Below are 18292 nucleotides of genomic sequence, written 5' to 3'. Positions count from 1 at the left end.
CGTTATCGGGTCATGTGAGCCAGCGGTAAACACAGCGTGAGAGCGACGGTTCTCGCGAGATTGTCGGAAAAAGCCGAGAGCGGCGAAGGAGACGGGGCGGAAATTCCCGAGCTATCAACACGCTGTGTGCCCCCTCCCGAATCCACCCCCCTTTTTCAACATGGCTGCCGTGTCTACTCTCTCAAGTAACGCTCAGATTGGAGACTGACTCGATTCTGTCCTTTTTTTTTTCAGTGCCTCTGACTTTTTGTGTACATCAACTTCGCTCGGATGCAAATCCCGTTTTGTGTCCCTCTGGTTTTATCTCAGTGGAGTAACATTCACCAATCACTTCTTCTTCCATTGGGCCTTTATTTTTTTTTTTTCCCCAAAAAACATCCCAGCTGCCAACCCAATTGTAACAGCCAACAATTTCCAGTGCAATGGTTTGAGTAAGGAGCACCTCAGGTTTCCTCTTCATGAACAATGTGTGAAAACTGCGCCGAGCTGGTGGAGGTTTTAAATGAAAGTAAGTACCCGAGCCTCGTTTTATTTACACCGGGAGACACGGAGCTGGGGAGGAACGGCAGCCTGCTGTTAGCGTGTTAGCCGCGGCTAGCTCTGTGTAACTTTGTGCGCTAAGTTAGCCTTTCTGCCCACACTTTACAAGCAGCACGGAGGATGACATCGTCTGTAGTTAGTTTGCCGTTTAAAACGCCTTGCGATGCTCGGACGTCCGTGTCAAACCGAATGAATTCAAACGTCAAAAGTGTCAGTTGGGCTAACAGAAATGACTCGGGGCCTGTCTGTCACATCTTCACGCAGGACCCGAGGACTCGTTAGCAATCAGATCCTCAATCAGATCCTGCTTAGAGGATGAATTTGACATTACAGACGTCGAGTAGTTTTGCTGGAGGATGGCGGTGGCTGCTAAACGCTGTGTGCACTTGGAAGTGATGCTAACTCGCTAGCTCGCCCGTTCGTTAGCCAGCCTGACTTTGTTTGATGTGTTTGTCAGGTCAGTCGTGCTCGCTGTCCACACGCTGCCACCCCATTGTTTTGTGTGCCACTCTCTTCAAAACACCACATAAACCACCAGTCATAAACCTTGCAACCCATTTCACTGACACGACGACGATAGCCTCAATCTTGATGTTTTTGTGAGGCCAAAAAGAAAATGTTAGTTTTCGCTAGCGGAGAGTTAGCTAGCTCTGGGAAATCTACGGCGCATGTATTAGCTGATTTCTGATTTCTGTCTTTAGCCTGTGGTTTAAAGGAGATTTTTTTTCCCCCCTTTGCTGCTGTTGGTGATGAAATCCAATCTGGCCAGCGTGTTCCAGCCAACCTACACGGCTAATAATGTTCACTTGGGTCGCCTATATAACTTAGCTGGCTAGCTGTTGGTACAGGCTTTGCTAACTAGGCCTTGTTGCACAGAAGAAGGGCTTTTTGTAAGCCAGGGAACAAAGCCTTTTTTGTGTTAAAACTGCGTCCCCCCCTCCTCCCCATTTGAAGTCATCGGGGTTTTTTTTTGTAATGCTCGTAATGATTTGTCGTTTTCCTGTTAGTACAACCCGGTCCAGGCTTTTTGTCTGTAATGAACTTGAGTGTGAAGTGTTGAGGCAGCAGCAAAGCCTCAGCTCCTCCTGCAGGAACCAGCCTCGTCCTTCAGCTGCCTGGAGCATGGAGACCAAACTCACTCAGGGAAAACAAGCCAGCCTGCTGTCTTTGTTGACAGGTTGACATTTGGTGCATGAGAGGTGGAAACTCGTTGCCTTTTCTGCTTTGGGGGACAATGGTTTGTGTGTGTGTATGTGTGTGTGTGTGTGTGTGTGTGTGTGTGTGTGAATATCAATGCCCAATCTACAGATGTGTGTCTTAAGTTGTGGCTGCCTGTCAGGGTTGCCAGGTCTGTGAGACAAAAGCAGCCCAAAACCCGCCCAACCTGGTATAAAAAGGGCCCAAAAATCAGCCCAATACCTGAACTCAAAATATGCCCATAAAAATCCATATATGTTGCTTTTAAAGTCCAATAGCATTGCTATAATTGCAAAATGCACTATAATATCTATAAAATAACACCATAAACATTAAAGGCAATTTCCCGAAACAGTTCTTTCACCTATTTAATTTACAGAACTTAAAATATAATATGGGATACCTTACTTCAGCTGAGTGGTGCTGATGATGTGATTGGTCATGTGCTGAGTGGCCTCACACAGCATTGGCATATGTGGATAGTTTATATGCTGATCTGGCCCGCAGTCAGTTTGACAGGATTTGGGTATAAACATCAGTCATTCAAAATATGAATCTTTATTCATGTCTGCCCAAGCCCAACCCGCGGACAAAATTTGTTACCCGCGGCAACACTTAAAAAGTAGCCCAATTTGGCAGAAAAAACGCGGACTTGGCAACCCTGCTGCCTGTTTTGGGGAGGAGTAGAGAACGGAAATCATATCCTAAATGTACGGGTTGGGTGATATGCTTATCTAATGATTTGATGGTATCACGACACTTGGATGCCGATCCGATGCGTATTGCGATTCTTAAGTATTGCCATTAGATATCACTATTTATTGGATTTAGTTTATTTTTTAAAAAATTCTCTTCTAGTTTATGGCTCTTAAGTTTCACGAGGCTGTTATTATCCTAGAGGTCACTGTAGGTCATTTTATACAGTGATGCCAAGTTTATTTTAAAAATGCGCTCACTACAATGAAATGGCTGCTATGGGGGCCAACATCATCACACAGGAATCAAATGTGGCTCATTGAATCCACAAGAGTCTCAGCTTTCCAGTCAAAGCCAACTGATGCAGCTCCAAGACTGTTTAGGCCCCAGTCTGCACACACACACCATTTTACAACAGGCCACAAGAACACATGTGGACTGCAGGGTTTGTGGCCCAAACTGCATGGGATCAGCAGAAGGTGGGCATGTCTGCAAAGGGGAGAGCCGTGGCTGCCCAGAGAACCCATTTTCATCCACACATCTGGAGGTCAGAGGTCAAGGGACCCTGCTGGAGATGGCCATGTCAGTTTTTCCCTCGCCAAAATTTTACCTAAATTTGAAGCGATATTTAGTCCCCTTGCTGACGACCTGACATAACAGTGTCTTCCTTTGGTCGTCTAGTTTCATATGAATCCAGTTGTACCATGTTTCTTTTAAGGTTTGATTCAGTAATAATAAAATAAAGATAGAAAAATTGTTTTAAAAAGGAATTGCGATACTGAAGTGAGATGATTTTTTTTTTCTCCCCACGCTACCTAATTGCATTTCAGTGGAGTATTTCAGCCGTCGATAGAAATCTACTTGATGAGACCACACTTCCAGAATCATACTGACTTAGAAAGGTTGGCTATCTGCAACTATCTGCACGACTGCAGCCCAAATCTGATTTTTGGAGATGTTAGATGTAACCCGTCATTGTAATACGTCTTCTTTTTAGCCTCCTATGTTTGGCTGCCACATGATCTACCGCTCAGCTGCTAATGTGACGGGTTCACACTCAGGCTGTGCTTTGTCGTTATTTCTATTTTTATAAGCACTAAGGCTAGAAATAAGAGGAGAAATGGTTTCGATTAAGGGCATTTACTTTTTGTGGGTTTTAGTTTTACATTTTGAGGCAGGATAGGAGAGGTTCATGGTTGCGACACACAGGTAAATTTTAGCGTTTTGATTTTTCACACACATTTCTGAAGGGAAAACTTTGCCAGTGTCCTTTTGTCTCTGCTTGTGTTTGGAGATTGTTGTTGTTTAGCTGTTGTGAATTAAATGTTTTCAAGGGAGTCGCTCACAGCTGTAGAGTGTGTGTGTGTGTGTGTGTGTGTGTGTGTGTGTGTGTGTGTGTGTGTGTGTGTGTGTGTGTGTGTGTGTGTGTGTTGGGGGGGCTGTTGGCTCTGACAGCTCTGTCAGGCAGACTGGCAGGTCCATGTGGTCTATCTCCAGGCAACCTTTGACCTCTGATTTGCTGTAGCAGCATGTATGTGTGTAAGACACACACACACACACACACACACACACACACAGAGTATCAGGTTTCCTGCTGTTCATTGCATTTCTGAAATATCATTTGGGTTTGAGGAGGTTTGATTTCGGACAGGAAAAGTCAGAGAATTTTAATAAACCCCCTTGGGAACGTCAGGGAATTGTACACAAGTCACTTCACAGGAACACAGCTGACATGTTTTTTTATTGCATCAGGTGGTTTTTCGCTGAACTGGACTGCACGCCAGACTGAAGTGCAATATTAACAGAGCAGGAAGGAAGAAAGTTTCCAGGTTAAGTTACGGAAATGCTTTGCCTTAGTTGGGGAAAATCTTGGAAAAGTCATGGAACTCGGTGCGTGCCGCTTTATGGAAGCAAAGCGACGCGCACAGAACGGAGACGGAGAAAGTATTTGGTGTTAAATGTTGACTTGCTGGTCCTGCAGTGAGTGCTGAGGGAGTCGAGGATTTCAGCCTTGGGTTTTCCAGTTTTGGTTTTCCAGTGTTTTCCCTCTGGGTTTAGTGTTTTTTGTCAGAACAAAGGCCGGGTCAGGCCAGATCCCTTATCTGGGCCCGATGCTCAACACAATGCCCCCGATTGTTTCCCAGAGGCCTGAGACTGTCCAGCCACCCTCCCTCACCCTGTCTCACCCTCAGCCTGTCTGTCTCTCTGTGTAGCCCTCCGTCTTTCTCTCCTTCATTCTGTCTGTCACTCCCGACTGCTCACCTTCTCTTTCTCTCTGTTTCTCTGTAACTTTGTTTCTTTCATTCTCTTTCCCATCTCTGCCTCCCACTCTTTCTCTCTCTCTCTTTCGATCTCTCCCTCTATGTCTTTGTCTCTTCGTTCACTCTGTTTTTATTCCGTCTATCCCTTTTTTTCTTTGTCTGTTTCATTCTGTCTCTCTCAAGTCAATTCTCAATTGTCTGTTTCGGTCTCTTTCTCTTTCATTCTGTCTGTCTCTGTTTCATTCTGTCTCTCAGTTCATTTCAGTTCTCAGTTCTCTGTTTCATCCTCTGTTTGTCTCTCTCTGTTTTACTGTCTCTTTCTCTCTGTTTCAGTCCGTCTCTCTCTCTTTCTGTCTCTCTCTCTGTGTCTCCGTTTCAGTCTCTCTTTCTCTCTCTGTCTCTGTCTGTTTCATTCTCTCTCTCTCACTCTGTCTGTCTGTCTCTCTCTCCGTTTCAGTCTGTCTCTCTCTCCCACTCAATTCATTTCAGCAGAAATTCACCTCAGTGAGGTTTTATTGGCATGACCGTTGTGAATTCCCGGCGCTGCCAGGGCACATTGTACTGGAAGGAAGCGTGAACAGGACAAAGTATGACTAATGTGAAAATTATCGGCAGAATAAAATCAATACCGCTCTCTATTTCTCCCTCTGTCTCATTCTCCTTATCTCTTTCTCTGATTATTTTCTTTAATATCTCTCTGTCTCGCTCTCTCTTTGTCACAGCACATACACACCGATCACTGTCTCAAACACACACACACACACACAGAGACACACAGGCAGCTGTCAGACTGGCAGCTCGGCTGTTTGACTGCACTAAATGACAGAAAACACATTCCTCACACTCCTACATCAGCTCACATACATTAATAACAGGGTAGCAGCATCTGCTGTTGGTTCCTCCAGCTTGAAGCAACACAACACAGGCCCCGTCATCCAGCCGACACAGCGCATTAAAGGGAAAATTCACCCTAAAACAACACCCCTCACAACACTGTTTAAAAATGGCCGATCACAGTGCACGTTTCTTCTTGCTGTGGGTAGCTGGCTAATCGTAGACGAGGTGACGTCACGTGATTGAAGCGTTGGTTAGAAATGCTGCCGATTTCACTGCATCTTCCCTCCAACAGAAATAAAGAGAATAAGCCGCTCTCACATCGGTCTGAATCGATGCGAAATGTTTTGAGTTGGATCATTATTCTGTAAGAACATGAGCTTGATCAGCAGAATACTAAAAATGTTCACTGTTTTGTCAGTGGAGTTTTTTTTTTCTGAGTATATTCATTAATTCATCAGCTAAGCAGCTCTTTTGCCTTTGAAGGAGTATTTATTGATTTCATATTGTTATCCCAGATCTTTGAATGAAAAATAGTTACTTTTGCAAGTAAGACGCAATTTAGAAAACAGTGCGAATGGTAGTGTTTTTTTTTTTCTGCCTGATGAACAAAACAAACCGAACTGAAGCCGAAACCGTGACCTAAAAACTGCAATACAAACCGAACCATGGGTTTATTGAACCATTACACCCCTGATGTTAAAGTAAGTTTCTCTTTTTCAGAAGAGAGAAGAAACTCTGATTTTTGCACAGGTTTATCAATTAATGATTATAAAGTTTGGGCTATGAGTATTGGATTGAAACAAATTCAGATCTAAAGGAGTCGTCCTAAAATGATTATGTTATCATGTTGTGTTCAGATGTAATCCTTTAAAATTTAGTGTTTTGGTGAGAAACTTGGATAAATACTGTTGTTTGAAAGAGAAATTAGCATTTCACAACAATGTAAAATAGATAAAACAGAAGCAATGAGGACATATTTAAGTCCTGACACTCATTCTGGCCAGTGGCTTTAATACATGAATGTAATATGGCACTTGATGTATTAAACGGGTGGTGTTTGGAAAGATAATGGTTTTATTTCGTTAAAGGCAAAAAAAAAAAAAAAAAAAAAGCAATGTTTAGACTCATACAAAAATAAAACCTCTCTGTAATCACTGATGAGCCACTAGCAGTGTGTGTTGGTGTGTGTGTGTGTGTGTTGGTGTGTGTCTGTGGAGCCCCTGCCCTCTGCCTGGATTTTCTTGTTTTGCTGAGCTCGGGACTCTTCTGGGCGTCGGCCTTTGGGCAGCGCGTGTGTAGCTCCCAGCCAATCACAGCGCAGCACGGTGCCAGATCAACAGCACCACATCCAATAGGAAGCTACAAAAAAACGCGGACTGCACAAAAAGGGAAATCTAGCGAGGAGAAACGCTGAGTGGACGAAACTCGTTCCACAGCGAGAGTGAATCTGAGGTTGAGCTTTCACCTGCTGGCGAGCTCTGAGGGAGAGGAGGAGGAGGATGAAGAGCGACGCCACGCTGGCCTATTTTCTGTTGTTTGATGTCCGCCGACACCTTCCTGTCTCACTGCCGGCGGTTAGCTTAGCCAGGGAGGAGCGGCCAACTGAATGTTGTGTTTACAAACCACAAGCGGCAAAACCCTCTCGCTCTGCCTTTAAAATATGCACTAAAATATAGATTTTTTTCCCCCCTAAAAGCAAACAAATTAATTGTTAATTTTACGTATCCTGCCTTAGTCATTTTTGTCTTTTGTATTTATTGTTGCTCTTTTAATAAAACACAAAAATATTTTCTGATTACTTGATTAATCGATGGGATAACGCACCTGTGGAGGGGAAAAACTCAAAAGAAGAAACTTCAATTTGGGGAAGTTTGTCACCGTTAAAGTTACTGTGCAGGTAAAGCAGTGAACAACCCCCTCAGATAAGACGACAACCTTGAGACGCAGGCGGTGTGTGTATCTGTGTGTGTGTGTGTGTGTGTGTTACATATTTTGTAAACTGCTGCCAGACCTGCTGCATGTCTTGCACGTCTTCACTGCTGCTTCTGCTTGTCATGCAGGGCTGCAGCTGAGTATATCCACTGTTGATTAAGCTTTTCTTGTTTTGATGAATCATTTAGCGATTTTAATATTTTAATATTGTTTTTTTTTTTTAAAGCCCCTACGTGGATTAGCTCCACATTACACTGCTGCTCTGCTAATTCCATATTCTGCCCACCAGGTCGCTGAGGTCATCCACACTACAAGTCCTCTCAGTTCCCCAATCACGCCTCAAAACCAAAGGCCACCGGGCTTTTTCTGTTTTTATGCATTCCCTCTTAATGTCTACATTGCTTATTTTAATACTTGATTTTGATTATTCTTTTTTCCTCTCTCTCTCTCGTCAGTGTGTTTTCCATCCTGGTCTTATTAGCTTTTATGTATTTCTCTTTTGATCATGTACATTTCTATTGTAAATCCTTCCGCCACCATTGCAAAGCGCTTTGGGTCAACTCCTGTTGTTTTTAAATGAGCTATACAAATAAAGGTGACCTGAGCTGGACTACAGAGTGTGACAAATGAAGCCAAAGCAGAGGGATGCCTTCAAATCCAGCCGAAAAACGTATTCATTTTATAAAGATATGAACGGAAGGAAAGGGAGACAGTCTTAACCTCTTTGTGCTAAGGCAATGTTCAACGTTTTGTCTTAATTTAAGTTATTAATTAATGAACTAATAATTCCAGCGCTGTTGTACTGTTTCAGCTTGTGCGTCTGTTGAACTCGATGCAGTTTTCCCTGGGTACCAGCAGGGTATTTTCCAGTGTTTAGTGGATCTTTTCACAATTTTGGATATTTATTTCTGATTTATAATTACAGTGTTCATCGTCAAGTGGCCGACTGAGTTGCGTGTTTTCAGAAGACCGTGGATAGATTTTCTAAATAAACAAATGAATTAAGGGCCCGACTAGCGATCCAAACACTAAAACAGCAGGGTCGGCCAAAACTGTAAGTGATCCAGACATCAACAAATAAGCAAATAAAGTCGTAATTAAATAAGCAAATTATAAGGTGCCTCTTGTGCATGTTGGCTAGTAACAGAGACTAAAATAACCTGATTTAACTTTTACTTGTACAATACAGGAATGTTTTCTTGCTGCTCCTTCACTTTGGCATACAAACCCTGAACTGTGGGATATACTCAGCCCTAAATATTCAATCAGTTTTGGGGATAAAAGTTCATTAAGTTTATGTTTGTAACTATATTTGGGCATTTTCAGACATGGGCCGATATTCGACTCACTGTCCAGTCCTCGAGCCGACAGGTATTGGGACATTTGGTTGGTTGTCTTTTTCCATGTTTTCCAAAATTGATGTACAGCGGAGATTTCCTTGGTTAACCAAATTCTGGCTATTGAACATCAGGAAAAATGGGGCTGAGGATATTCCATTTAAACCAAAACTGCTCTATTATCTAAAAGACAAAGATCGCTATGCGCCCAAATTCGATCAGGGATTTTGCCCCTGCACCCGGAGACCGGTCGCTTACAGGGGGTTATGGAGGAAGAATGGATCTGTAATTACTGTCATCTGAATGAAATTGAGAACGAGTTTCAGTTTGTGTTTTATTGTCCTTTTTAAGTCGTGATTTGCACTTGATTTTTTTTTTTTTTAATAGGTTTCAAAACCCAGATCTGATGTGGTTTTCTGATGCAGATAGACTGAAATGCCTGTTGAATACAAGGTTTTTGAGGTCATTGGTTATCTGTAGAAAGAATGAGATTTGCGAACAGAGACAACATTTACGTGGCATATTTACCTCGACTTCAGGGACTCTGTGTGGAAAGCAGGGCTGTAATGGTTCCATAAACCCACGGTTTGAGTTGTATTGTGGTTTTTGGGTCACGTTTTTGGTTCAGTTTGCTTCGTACATTAGAGAGAAAAGCCAACACTGCCATTTCCATTATCCTCTGTATTTTTTCTTATCTTTAAAAATGACATTAGTCTACTTAATCTATTGAAAACAAACATAATAATACGTTCAGTGTGTTCATTAATTCATCAGCTCAGTGTGTGGTTGTATGTTGTGTTGGTAACGGTTTGGTGTTACACCCCTAGTGTAAACTGTGTTTAATTTCAATTTCAATATTATTTGCATAGCGTCAAATCATACCAGAAGTTATCTCAAGGCGCTTTGCAGAAACCCAACAGATATGGCTTCTCCCATGTGATGGACACATGGCAGAAAATAGTACAGTGCACGTTTGACATAGAACTGTATAGGATTAGTAATGACAGGCCTAAATAACAACTAAAACAGATTGAAGAAAGGGGTGTTGAGCAGGATCATGGGGGCAGTAGGTGGTTAAAGGTGGTTTACCTGGTAGCTGTCAGTTATGGGAAGTGGCTGTAATTAGTTAGACACAGAAGTAAATACTATTCAGTTTCCAAGACGATGGTCACAATCAGGCACACAGAATATCGGAATAGATGTAGAGGATATCGGCCAGCTTTGGTCCAAAAATAACTGTGTTGAGAGAGTCTCCCAGGTCGAGCCCTGCTCATCACAGCTTCACAGGTGCGTGACAGGATGACTGGAAGGTTTCGGGAGGTGTGATCGCGGCGTGCAGGTGTCCTCCCCCCCTGTTTGTATTTATATCCACCCAGAGCTGCGACCATAAAGCAGGTTTAATGCTGGAAGACAGCCTGGCACCGCCGTCGCTGTTCCCAGACATCATCATCAAAGCGGTGAAACGACATCCCTCGCCGCTGCGTTTGGGCCGGAGCCAGAGCTGTCAGCCCCGCGTCCCAAAACCCCGCGGAAACCTGGAAGCCGACCCCGCCGCCGAGGCCTCTGTGGAGCCGTTTCTCACTCACAGAGCGCCGGAGGGGTTTCGCTTTAATTTCATTGAAGAGATCCCGCTGCTCGCATGGCCAGGGCGGCTGATTTAATGCCACTGTCGCCGCTTTTTGTGTTAGTCTGAGTTTACTGTGGCCTGTGAGGGTCAAACTGAGGTCAGACAGTCAGGGGAGACGGTTAATACTTAACACAGGGGCCGGGCTGTGCGGCTGGGATCCGTATCATCATAATCATGAGGATTTTTGTGATACTGATACGGCTTAGGCATGCAAAGTCACATTAAATACCCAGTTTGAGGTTTGATGTCAAAGAAAGCTCCTTGGAAATATTCCTCAAAATGTTTCATGCCTCGTTTTGTCAGTTTTTTAAATTTCCGTACCATAAACGCAGACAGCAGAATTGCCGGTGACAGTCTCATCCTATTTGCGGTTGAAGTGAAAGGTCGTAATGATGTTGAATGATTTCTCAGCCGAAGGTTTGACTAATACAGTTCTCTGAAAGCTGATAGCAGTATTTTTAGATTGATCATCTTTTGTTTTGTGCCAGTATTCACACACTTTATTTTTACGCTTGGCAGCTTTCAGGTGTGGTTTTTATGAGACTGAATATGAAACAGGGCAGAGCTCACTCAGCCTTCACTGGATAAATAAAGTATAACATGACTTATTAAAATGCACTGTGCACTGTGTTAACTGTGTGTGTGTGTGCGTGTGTGTTTTCTCCTCAGTATCGGATGCAGACAGCAGCGAAGGCGGCTTCCAGCTGAAGAAGGAACATGCTCTGCGAGTGCTGGGCTACATCAGCTCCTGGACTCAGAGGTCAGAGCCCCGTCCTCCACTAATGATCATTTTCATTATCCGCTCATTTATCAGCTATTTTTCCCAATTAATTGTGCAGTGAGAAAAGTATAAAATAAAGCCAGAGTCTCATGGGAAGTGACCAGAGTCAACTTGCTTCCCGAGTCTGGCCTGAAAAAAAGCCCAAATTATTAATTTTATAAATATATGAACGGAGAAAATGAAGGCAATCTTAGCATCTTAATGAAGCTGCAATTAAGCGATGTTTGGCATTTTTACTTTATAAATAACTAAAGCTATTCATCAGTGATCAAAATTATAATCAACTGATTCTCTCTTGATTGACTAATTGGTTAATCAGCTAATTGTTCCGGCGCTAAATTCAACCAAAATTTGTCAGTTGATTGAAATTTGCTTATCAAAGTGTGGTGCAGTGAACGTGCGCTGCATTCTGAGTCAAGATGCGCTTTATTTCTGTTTTTCAGTTTTTATTTAAGGTTTGTTCAAGTTTTTTTTTTTTATATATTCCCAGAAAGTAAACTCCTGCTGCATCGTGTTTTTATTCTGAGAGAACTATAAGCATCTTCCACACATCTCTTAGCGGAGTGTAAATCTGTGTGTCACTCTGGCTGATGCTGCTAGCGAGCAGGACCGTGCTAAAAACAAAACAAGACTGCAGCATCCACAGAGGAGGACAGGGAGCCAGGGGTGTGTTCACCTCACACAGCTTTAATTTAAGATAATACGTTTGGTTGTTTGGCATGATGGGCAGCTGGACTCCAGTTTTTCTTTTTTTTTTTTTTTTTTACATTTGACTGAAATTTGAAAATTGAATTTTGTCTACCGGTCTGAGTTTGCTCACAGAAGCTCATCACGGAAGGCGAGCTGATTTGTTGGCTGCTGTATTTCACGAAATTAGCGGCTCTCCAAAGCTGATCAGGGTGTGTGAGTAAGGAGGAATGGGGAAAAATTGCAATAAGTCGTAGTATCGAATGGCAATACAGTGGCCCCTCGTTTATCGCGGGAGTTACGTTCTAAAAATAACCCGCAATAGGCAAAATCCGCGAAGTAGTCAGCTTTATTTTTTACAATTATTCTAGATGTTTTAAGGCTGTAAAACCCCTCACTACACACTTTATACACTTTTCTCAGACAGGCATAAACATTTTCTCACTTTTCTCTCTTGTTTAAACACTCTCAAAGTTCAAACCCTCGTAGAAAGATACGTCCAGTAAAAAAAAAAAAAAAGCATGCAAAATTGCACAAAAGAAAGCTGTGAAACTGCGAGGCCGCGAAAGGTGAACCGCGTTATAGCGAGGGACAACTGTACTTAAGAATCGCAGTACATATCGAATTTGCACTCAAGTGTCATGATACTATCAAATCAGGAGGTAAACATACCGTCAGAGCCCTCGTAGTGAGGCCTTTGTGTTTTAGAAATCTTACTAACACCCTGGAGGAGTGAACGAGGCCGGAAGGCGGGACATGATAGCACAACCTGTCCTGGTTGGATTGTCAGAATTCAGCATCGCTTTTTTAAATACACACTGTCACATTTTCACACAATGTCACAGCCAAAATACAGGAGATAAAGTCATCTGTAGTGCTGAAGAGGCTCGCTGATCATTTAGTTACACGAAAATGAATCGATTATGACAGACAGTTATTTGTTTTTGTAGGTTATCAAGCAATACACCGCACTTTATTTTGCTGAACTTTCAGCTGCAGGCCATCATCAGAGCAAAGACTTTGTTTTGATTAATTGACAGTAAAAATAATCATCAGTTGCAGTTTTACGTATCCTACAAATACTGTTACCCTGAACGCATCTTGGCTCATTACCAACAGGGAAAATCTTTAACAGGGAAGGTGAATGAGTCACATTCCCAGGCTGTAGCACACAATGTTAACGTGCCTTTGAGCAAGGCACCAAGGTTATGTTTTACATTAGTTTTCATATTAATTTCATTTTGACACTTTTGCTTTCAATTTTCAGTTTTGTTTTTAAAGCGAGTTTGCTAGTTTCGTTTTTATTTTTTGAAAATGCTTAGTTTTAGTTTAGTTTTTATCAGATTCAGTGTTAGTTTTAGTCGTTTTTTGTAATATTTGCTACATGTCAGGGACGAGATTCAAAAAGGTTAAAAAGTACTGAGTCATAAAACTCAACAAAACATCAAACTGTTTTAAAAAATGTATTCACAGAGGACAGATGAACAGCCAAATAAACTGACAAAGACAAAAAATAAAGCCACTGTCTTTAATTTTTGTTTATTTTAGCTAGTTTTGGGAACGCACAATGCAGTTTGAGTTAGTTATAGTTTTCATTTTTATTGTTAGCAAAATTGTCTTTTCACATCTTAGTTCTTGTTATTTCATTAGTTTTTATTAATGATAATAACCTTGCAAGGCACTGAAGATTGATTGGAGTGATTTTGCCTTCACTGTGGTCAATCTTACACTTGAATAAAAGAGGACATGCTCAGCTTACCTTTCATCTGATGGGAAAAAAAAGATAGAATCAAATTTGTTTTTTGTTTTTTTCTCCAAGTGGGAACAAGATCTGTGCTTTCTAAGTGCGGCCCGCTCTCTAATCGGACGGCGGCGGTGCAGCACAGAACCGGGAGCTCCTGAGTAACGATGTTTTCCATTTAGTTTGGCTGTTTGTTTTCAGTTTATGCTAATTCATCCGGCAGGAATGTGTTTGTGTGGGTGAAGGAGCCTTGAAGCTTCGACCTTCACGCCGAGGGGTTTCTCATCCAAAATGTGCTGAGTCATTTGTTAAAATCACTAAGAGGCATTGCTTCATGGAGCCTGCTAGAATTTTTTTTAAAGAGTATAATGCTGACATTGTTTTTAGCAAATAATTGGAAGCTGCTGCTGACATTTACCTGAAGTGGTGGATTAGGTGACACAACACCACACATATACACATACATACATACATACTCAGACACACACACACACATCCTTACACACTCATACTCACCCTTTTCCTTTCATCACAAGACAAGAAATTTGTCTTTCCTTATTTAACTTTCTCCTCATGTGCTTTGAAGCTCACGCCTGTGTCTTTTTTTTTTTTTTTTTATTCCCATGGCTGTCAAAAACATTTCCACTCAGAAACAATTTGGTTGATGGAGAGATTTTTTTTTTTTTTTGATGAAAAGCTGTGTGCCATGTTTTTTTTTTTTTCTCTTATTTTTTTTGTGTGTCAGCGTGTGAACTTCATATCTGTACTGACACAAAAAAAAAAAAGCCATGTGCAAGTCATTGTGAAAGCGGTTGGAAGAAGATGATGTTATTTTTAAACAAAGTTGAGGTTCACTGAGGGAACAGCAGTACGGGTTTTGATTGAATCAAGCCTCCTTGGCTGCTGTAAATAGTTTCAGAGGACAGTCTGATGCTGCCATGTTGCGTTCGTTTCAACTCAAACTCGGAAATTCCACCTTGTAAATTTTGAACTTGTGGCAGCTCGGGGAAAGTGAAGGCCAACAAGAAGAAATTCTGAATTTTACTTCATGGGTGATCAACAAATAAACGTGCAGCTTTATTTGCTTCAGTAGTGACTAAATGCTCTTATATTGATTCAGTTGTGACTTTTAAACAGCAAAAGGCAAATGTTTTCGTACATTTTTGCTTCCTTATATCACTTGAACTGAAGTCATAGGAACCAAAGCTCTTGGCTTTCGGATTTCCAATCTGTAATTCAAAATTGAAAGACCGTTATGTTACTTTCAAAATGGGGAAAAAATGTACATATTACTGACATGTGAAAGTATAAGTTACTTAACAGTATAACATAAAAAATGTACCTCTATCATCATAATAAAAGTGTCTTCTGGCTAAAAGGAATATTATCTAAATGATTTAGGGATAGACCCATAATCAATTTACTGATATTGGGCCGACATCAGTTTCTTATTAAATTGGATACGGGTGTGTCCGTGTCTTCATGGTCTGATGTGAAGGCGCTTATTCTCTTGCTCTTTTAAGATTTTCAACATTGCATTTGTAATATTCTCTTCATTCATATTGTTCAATCACATATTTCTTTTTTTTTTTTCTTTTGCATAGTAGATTTGGAATAATGACACAAGATATTATCTGTCAGCAGCTTCAGTTCAGATGACGGCTTTTGACAGGTTCACAGGAATTTATTTTGCATATTTCAGATGTATAAATTTATAGTACACTCAAAGGGGTTTCTTATGAAATTGGAAATCTGTGCTGATACAACTTTTCCTCATCACATATCTGTCTGATATTTGTCTTAACTGGGACAGGCCACCTGCACTTAATGCTGGGTAGATAAAATCATTTGGCATAGTGTTTCCTCCTCTGGGCATTTTATCACTGCATTTTATCACTTGTGTTTTTTTTTATCACTTCCATCTTTTATCATTAAAAAAATAAACTGCCCAACCTCCAGACAAAAAAAACAGCATGGGTGTGTCTTTAAATTCCAATGGATGGAGACAGTTTGTTCCAAAACACTCGAGACTGAAAAAGGAGTTTGGAAAGCCAGAAATCAGCTGGAAGAATAATTGTTGAGTCACTGATATTGATCAACAGCCCTGTAAATCCTCGGGTGGTCATTTTGTGCTTAGGGACGATAAAAGTGATCTTACTTCCTTTTTAAAAGTCTTGTTGTCCCCTCCTCTGTGTCCCCAGACAATGTCTCTGCTGCTTCAAGGAGTACAAACACCTGGAGGTCTTTAACCAGCTGGTCTACGCCCTCATTAACTTGGTCATCGCGCAGATCAGCAGCCTGAGGGACCGCCTCTGCACCCTCCGCGCCCACAGCCACACGGGGGATGCGGCCGGGGCCGAGGGCGCGGGATCCGACTGGAGCGGGGGCAGGGCCGCCCCCGGGCCCCTCCCCCAGCCGTCCTCACCTGGGGAGGACGAGCCCGTCAACGTGGAGAGGGACTCAGCCGAAGAGGACGCCGACGCGCCCGACCTGAACCAGAACAAGGCCCAGAGCCAGGCCCAGGCTCAGGGGCCGAGCCAGCAGGGTCAGGCCCAGGCAGAAGCACTGGGGCCCGGGGAGGGCGCCGGTGGATCTGTGGGCGGCGACGCTGGAGCCGGAGCAGGCAGCTGCAGTAAAGCTAGTGGTGTGGACACCCAGGACCCCTTCAGCTCCTGGAGCACAGAGGAGAGGGAGAAGCTGCTGCTGTGTGCTGCCAAGATCTTCCAGATCCAGTTTCCCCTCTACACCGCCTATAAACACAACACACACCCCACCATAGAGGTAAGGACCATGGCTGCTCTCTCAGCGGGTCATTTAATGTCATTACAACACGAGTGTCCGACATAAACATATTGCAAAGGACTTCAGAAACAGCCCTTTTCAGCGGTAACGCCGTGGCCACATTGAACATGTAAGATATGTTGAGTGGATGCTGCAGCACTGCACTTGGACTATAATCAATGAAACTGACTGCACTAGGCGTGAGAGCACCGTGGAGATCCGCTCTACAAACATGAAAATAGACCAGTCGTCTATTTATATGTTTTTACGCGAGGTGTGCCTGGCCCTCTTACACAGAAATGGGTCATAAAGCATGTATATATTTTAAACTACCAGCACACAGGAAATGACTCTTTTCATCACCCTGTCAGCATTTATTTTCTCAGTACCAGCTGGCAGTTGCTTAGTAACTTCATCCATAACACAGAGCACTGTAGTCTGTGGATGTTAACATATCACACAAACTTAAAGTTGAAGCTTCACAGTGCACACAGTCCCAAAACGAGAGCACCATGTCTTGTTTTGCCTGTGACAGTATCGCACATCTCTACACCTCTACACCATTCTGCAGCATATCCGTATAGGCACACTGCCATGCAGATGTATTATAGTTTAGTATTTTTACAATGGTTTTTATTTTTTGCTCTCAATTGAGTTAAGTTTCAGTTTGTTTCCAGAGTGGGTTTGGTGGTTTCAGTTTAGTTTTCATTGTTTCAAAATGTGTAGTTTTAGTTGAGTTTTTACTTGTTTCAGTTTTAGTTAATAATATGTGGGTATCATCAGGGACAAGATTGAAGTTCAAAAAAGGAGTTCCAATCCAAAGCCAATGCTTTGCGAAGGCAGTTGACTCCCAGTCTCAGTAAACATCAGCACCAACGCCTCCTCATGCCTGTGTTTTCAAAGTCTGGTTTTTATTTTTATTTCAGGTAACTGAAACGTCATTTCACATCTAGTTTTAGTTTTTAGTTTAGTTTTAGTTAACTATAGTAACCTTGGTGCTGTGAAGGCCACTTCACAGGTTCTGGAAACATTTCCACTGCCGGTGAAACTTCCAGGTGTGAAGTTCCTGGAGCCTGAATTCAGCTCTGCTCAGGAGGAGATACTAAAGCCTGAGGTTCAGGAAGCTTTAGGAAGCTGTCGCTTGTATGGACATCTCTGTAAACGTGTGGCAGCGCCAAACAATAAACTGTGAAAACAACTGGCCAAACAATGTAAAAATGCAAGTTGGACAAACAAAAAGGTGCATGCTCGTGTGTGTAGGCAACATACCTGTGGTGTTTTATTATGACGCACTTCGTACGCTCCACAGGTGATTCTTCATATAGTGGAAATCGAAACAAAAAGAACTCGGTGGTTCTGAGAAGTCCCAGCTTATGGAAAGTTGTTTTACTTTTATTTTCTTTTAATTTATTTTGTTTTGGTAGGCGCAGGCTCTTTATTGTCTGGGTCTGCTATAGCAATAAACTGAACCAGAGACATAAAAACACTCATAACTCAAATTGTTATGGCGATATTGAACATGATCACATATTACATGTTATCCTCATTTCATGCACTCCCAGGAAGAACAGAGCAGAGCGAACACACAGCTCGTCACCAGGCCAGAAAACAGACCAGCGTTTGGCTCTGATACAGATCAGAGAGATTACATTTCAAGTATCTTCTGATACGACTACCGCCTTGATATTTTTGCAAGTGAAGCATTAATTTTTCAACACTGCACTTTGTAAAGCTCACGTCAGTCCTGTCGGTGGTGTAGCTCGGCAGTGAGTTATGGCGGATGTTTAAACTGCAAATGACTTTAATGAGAGTAAAAGGCAGTCACATATTTCAAACAGTCCAGAAGCTGTTTGCATACATTGTTGTACAGCAGCG

At 42.3% G+C, this 18292-nt stretch overlaps 1 protein-coding gene across 2 annotated transcripts in view; it reads left to right on the top strand.

The window, feature by feature from the left end:
- The first annotated feature begins 141 nt into the window (after positions 1-141).
- usp34 (ubiquitin specific peptidase 34) overlaps positions 142-18292 on the top strand; it is a 115349-nt gene continuing 97198 nt past the window's right edge. For both annotated transcript variants that reach the window (XM_030078030.1, XM_030078106.1), the window contains exons 1-3: positions 142-508; positions 11097-11187; positions 15838-16417. In XM_030078030.1, the coding sequence (XP_029933890.1) occupies positions 466-508; positions 11097-11187; positions 15838-16417 (714 nt within the window). In that variant the 5' untranslated portion in view covers positions 142-465. The remainder of the gene's footprint in view (positions 509-11096; positions 11188-15837; positions 16418-18292) is intronic.

The sequence above is a fragment of the Myripristis murdjan genome, chromosome 1, assembly GCF_902150065.1.
Source record: "Myripristis murdjan chromosome 1, fMyrMur1.1, whole genome shotgun sequence".
Lineage (NCBI taxonomy): Eukaryota > Metazoa > Chordata > Actinopteri > Holocentriformes > Holocentridae > Myripristis > Myripristis murdjan.
Note: the sequence above shows the minus strand (reverse complement) of the source record. Positions and strands in the feature narration are given on the sequence as shown.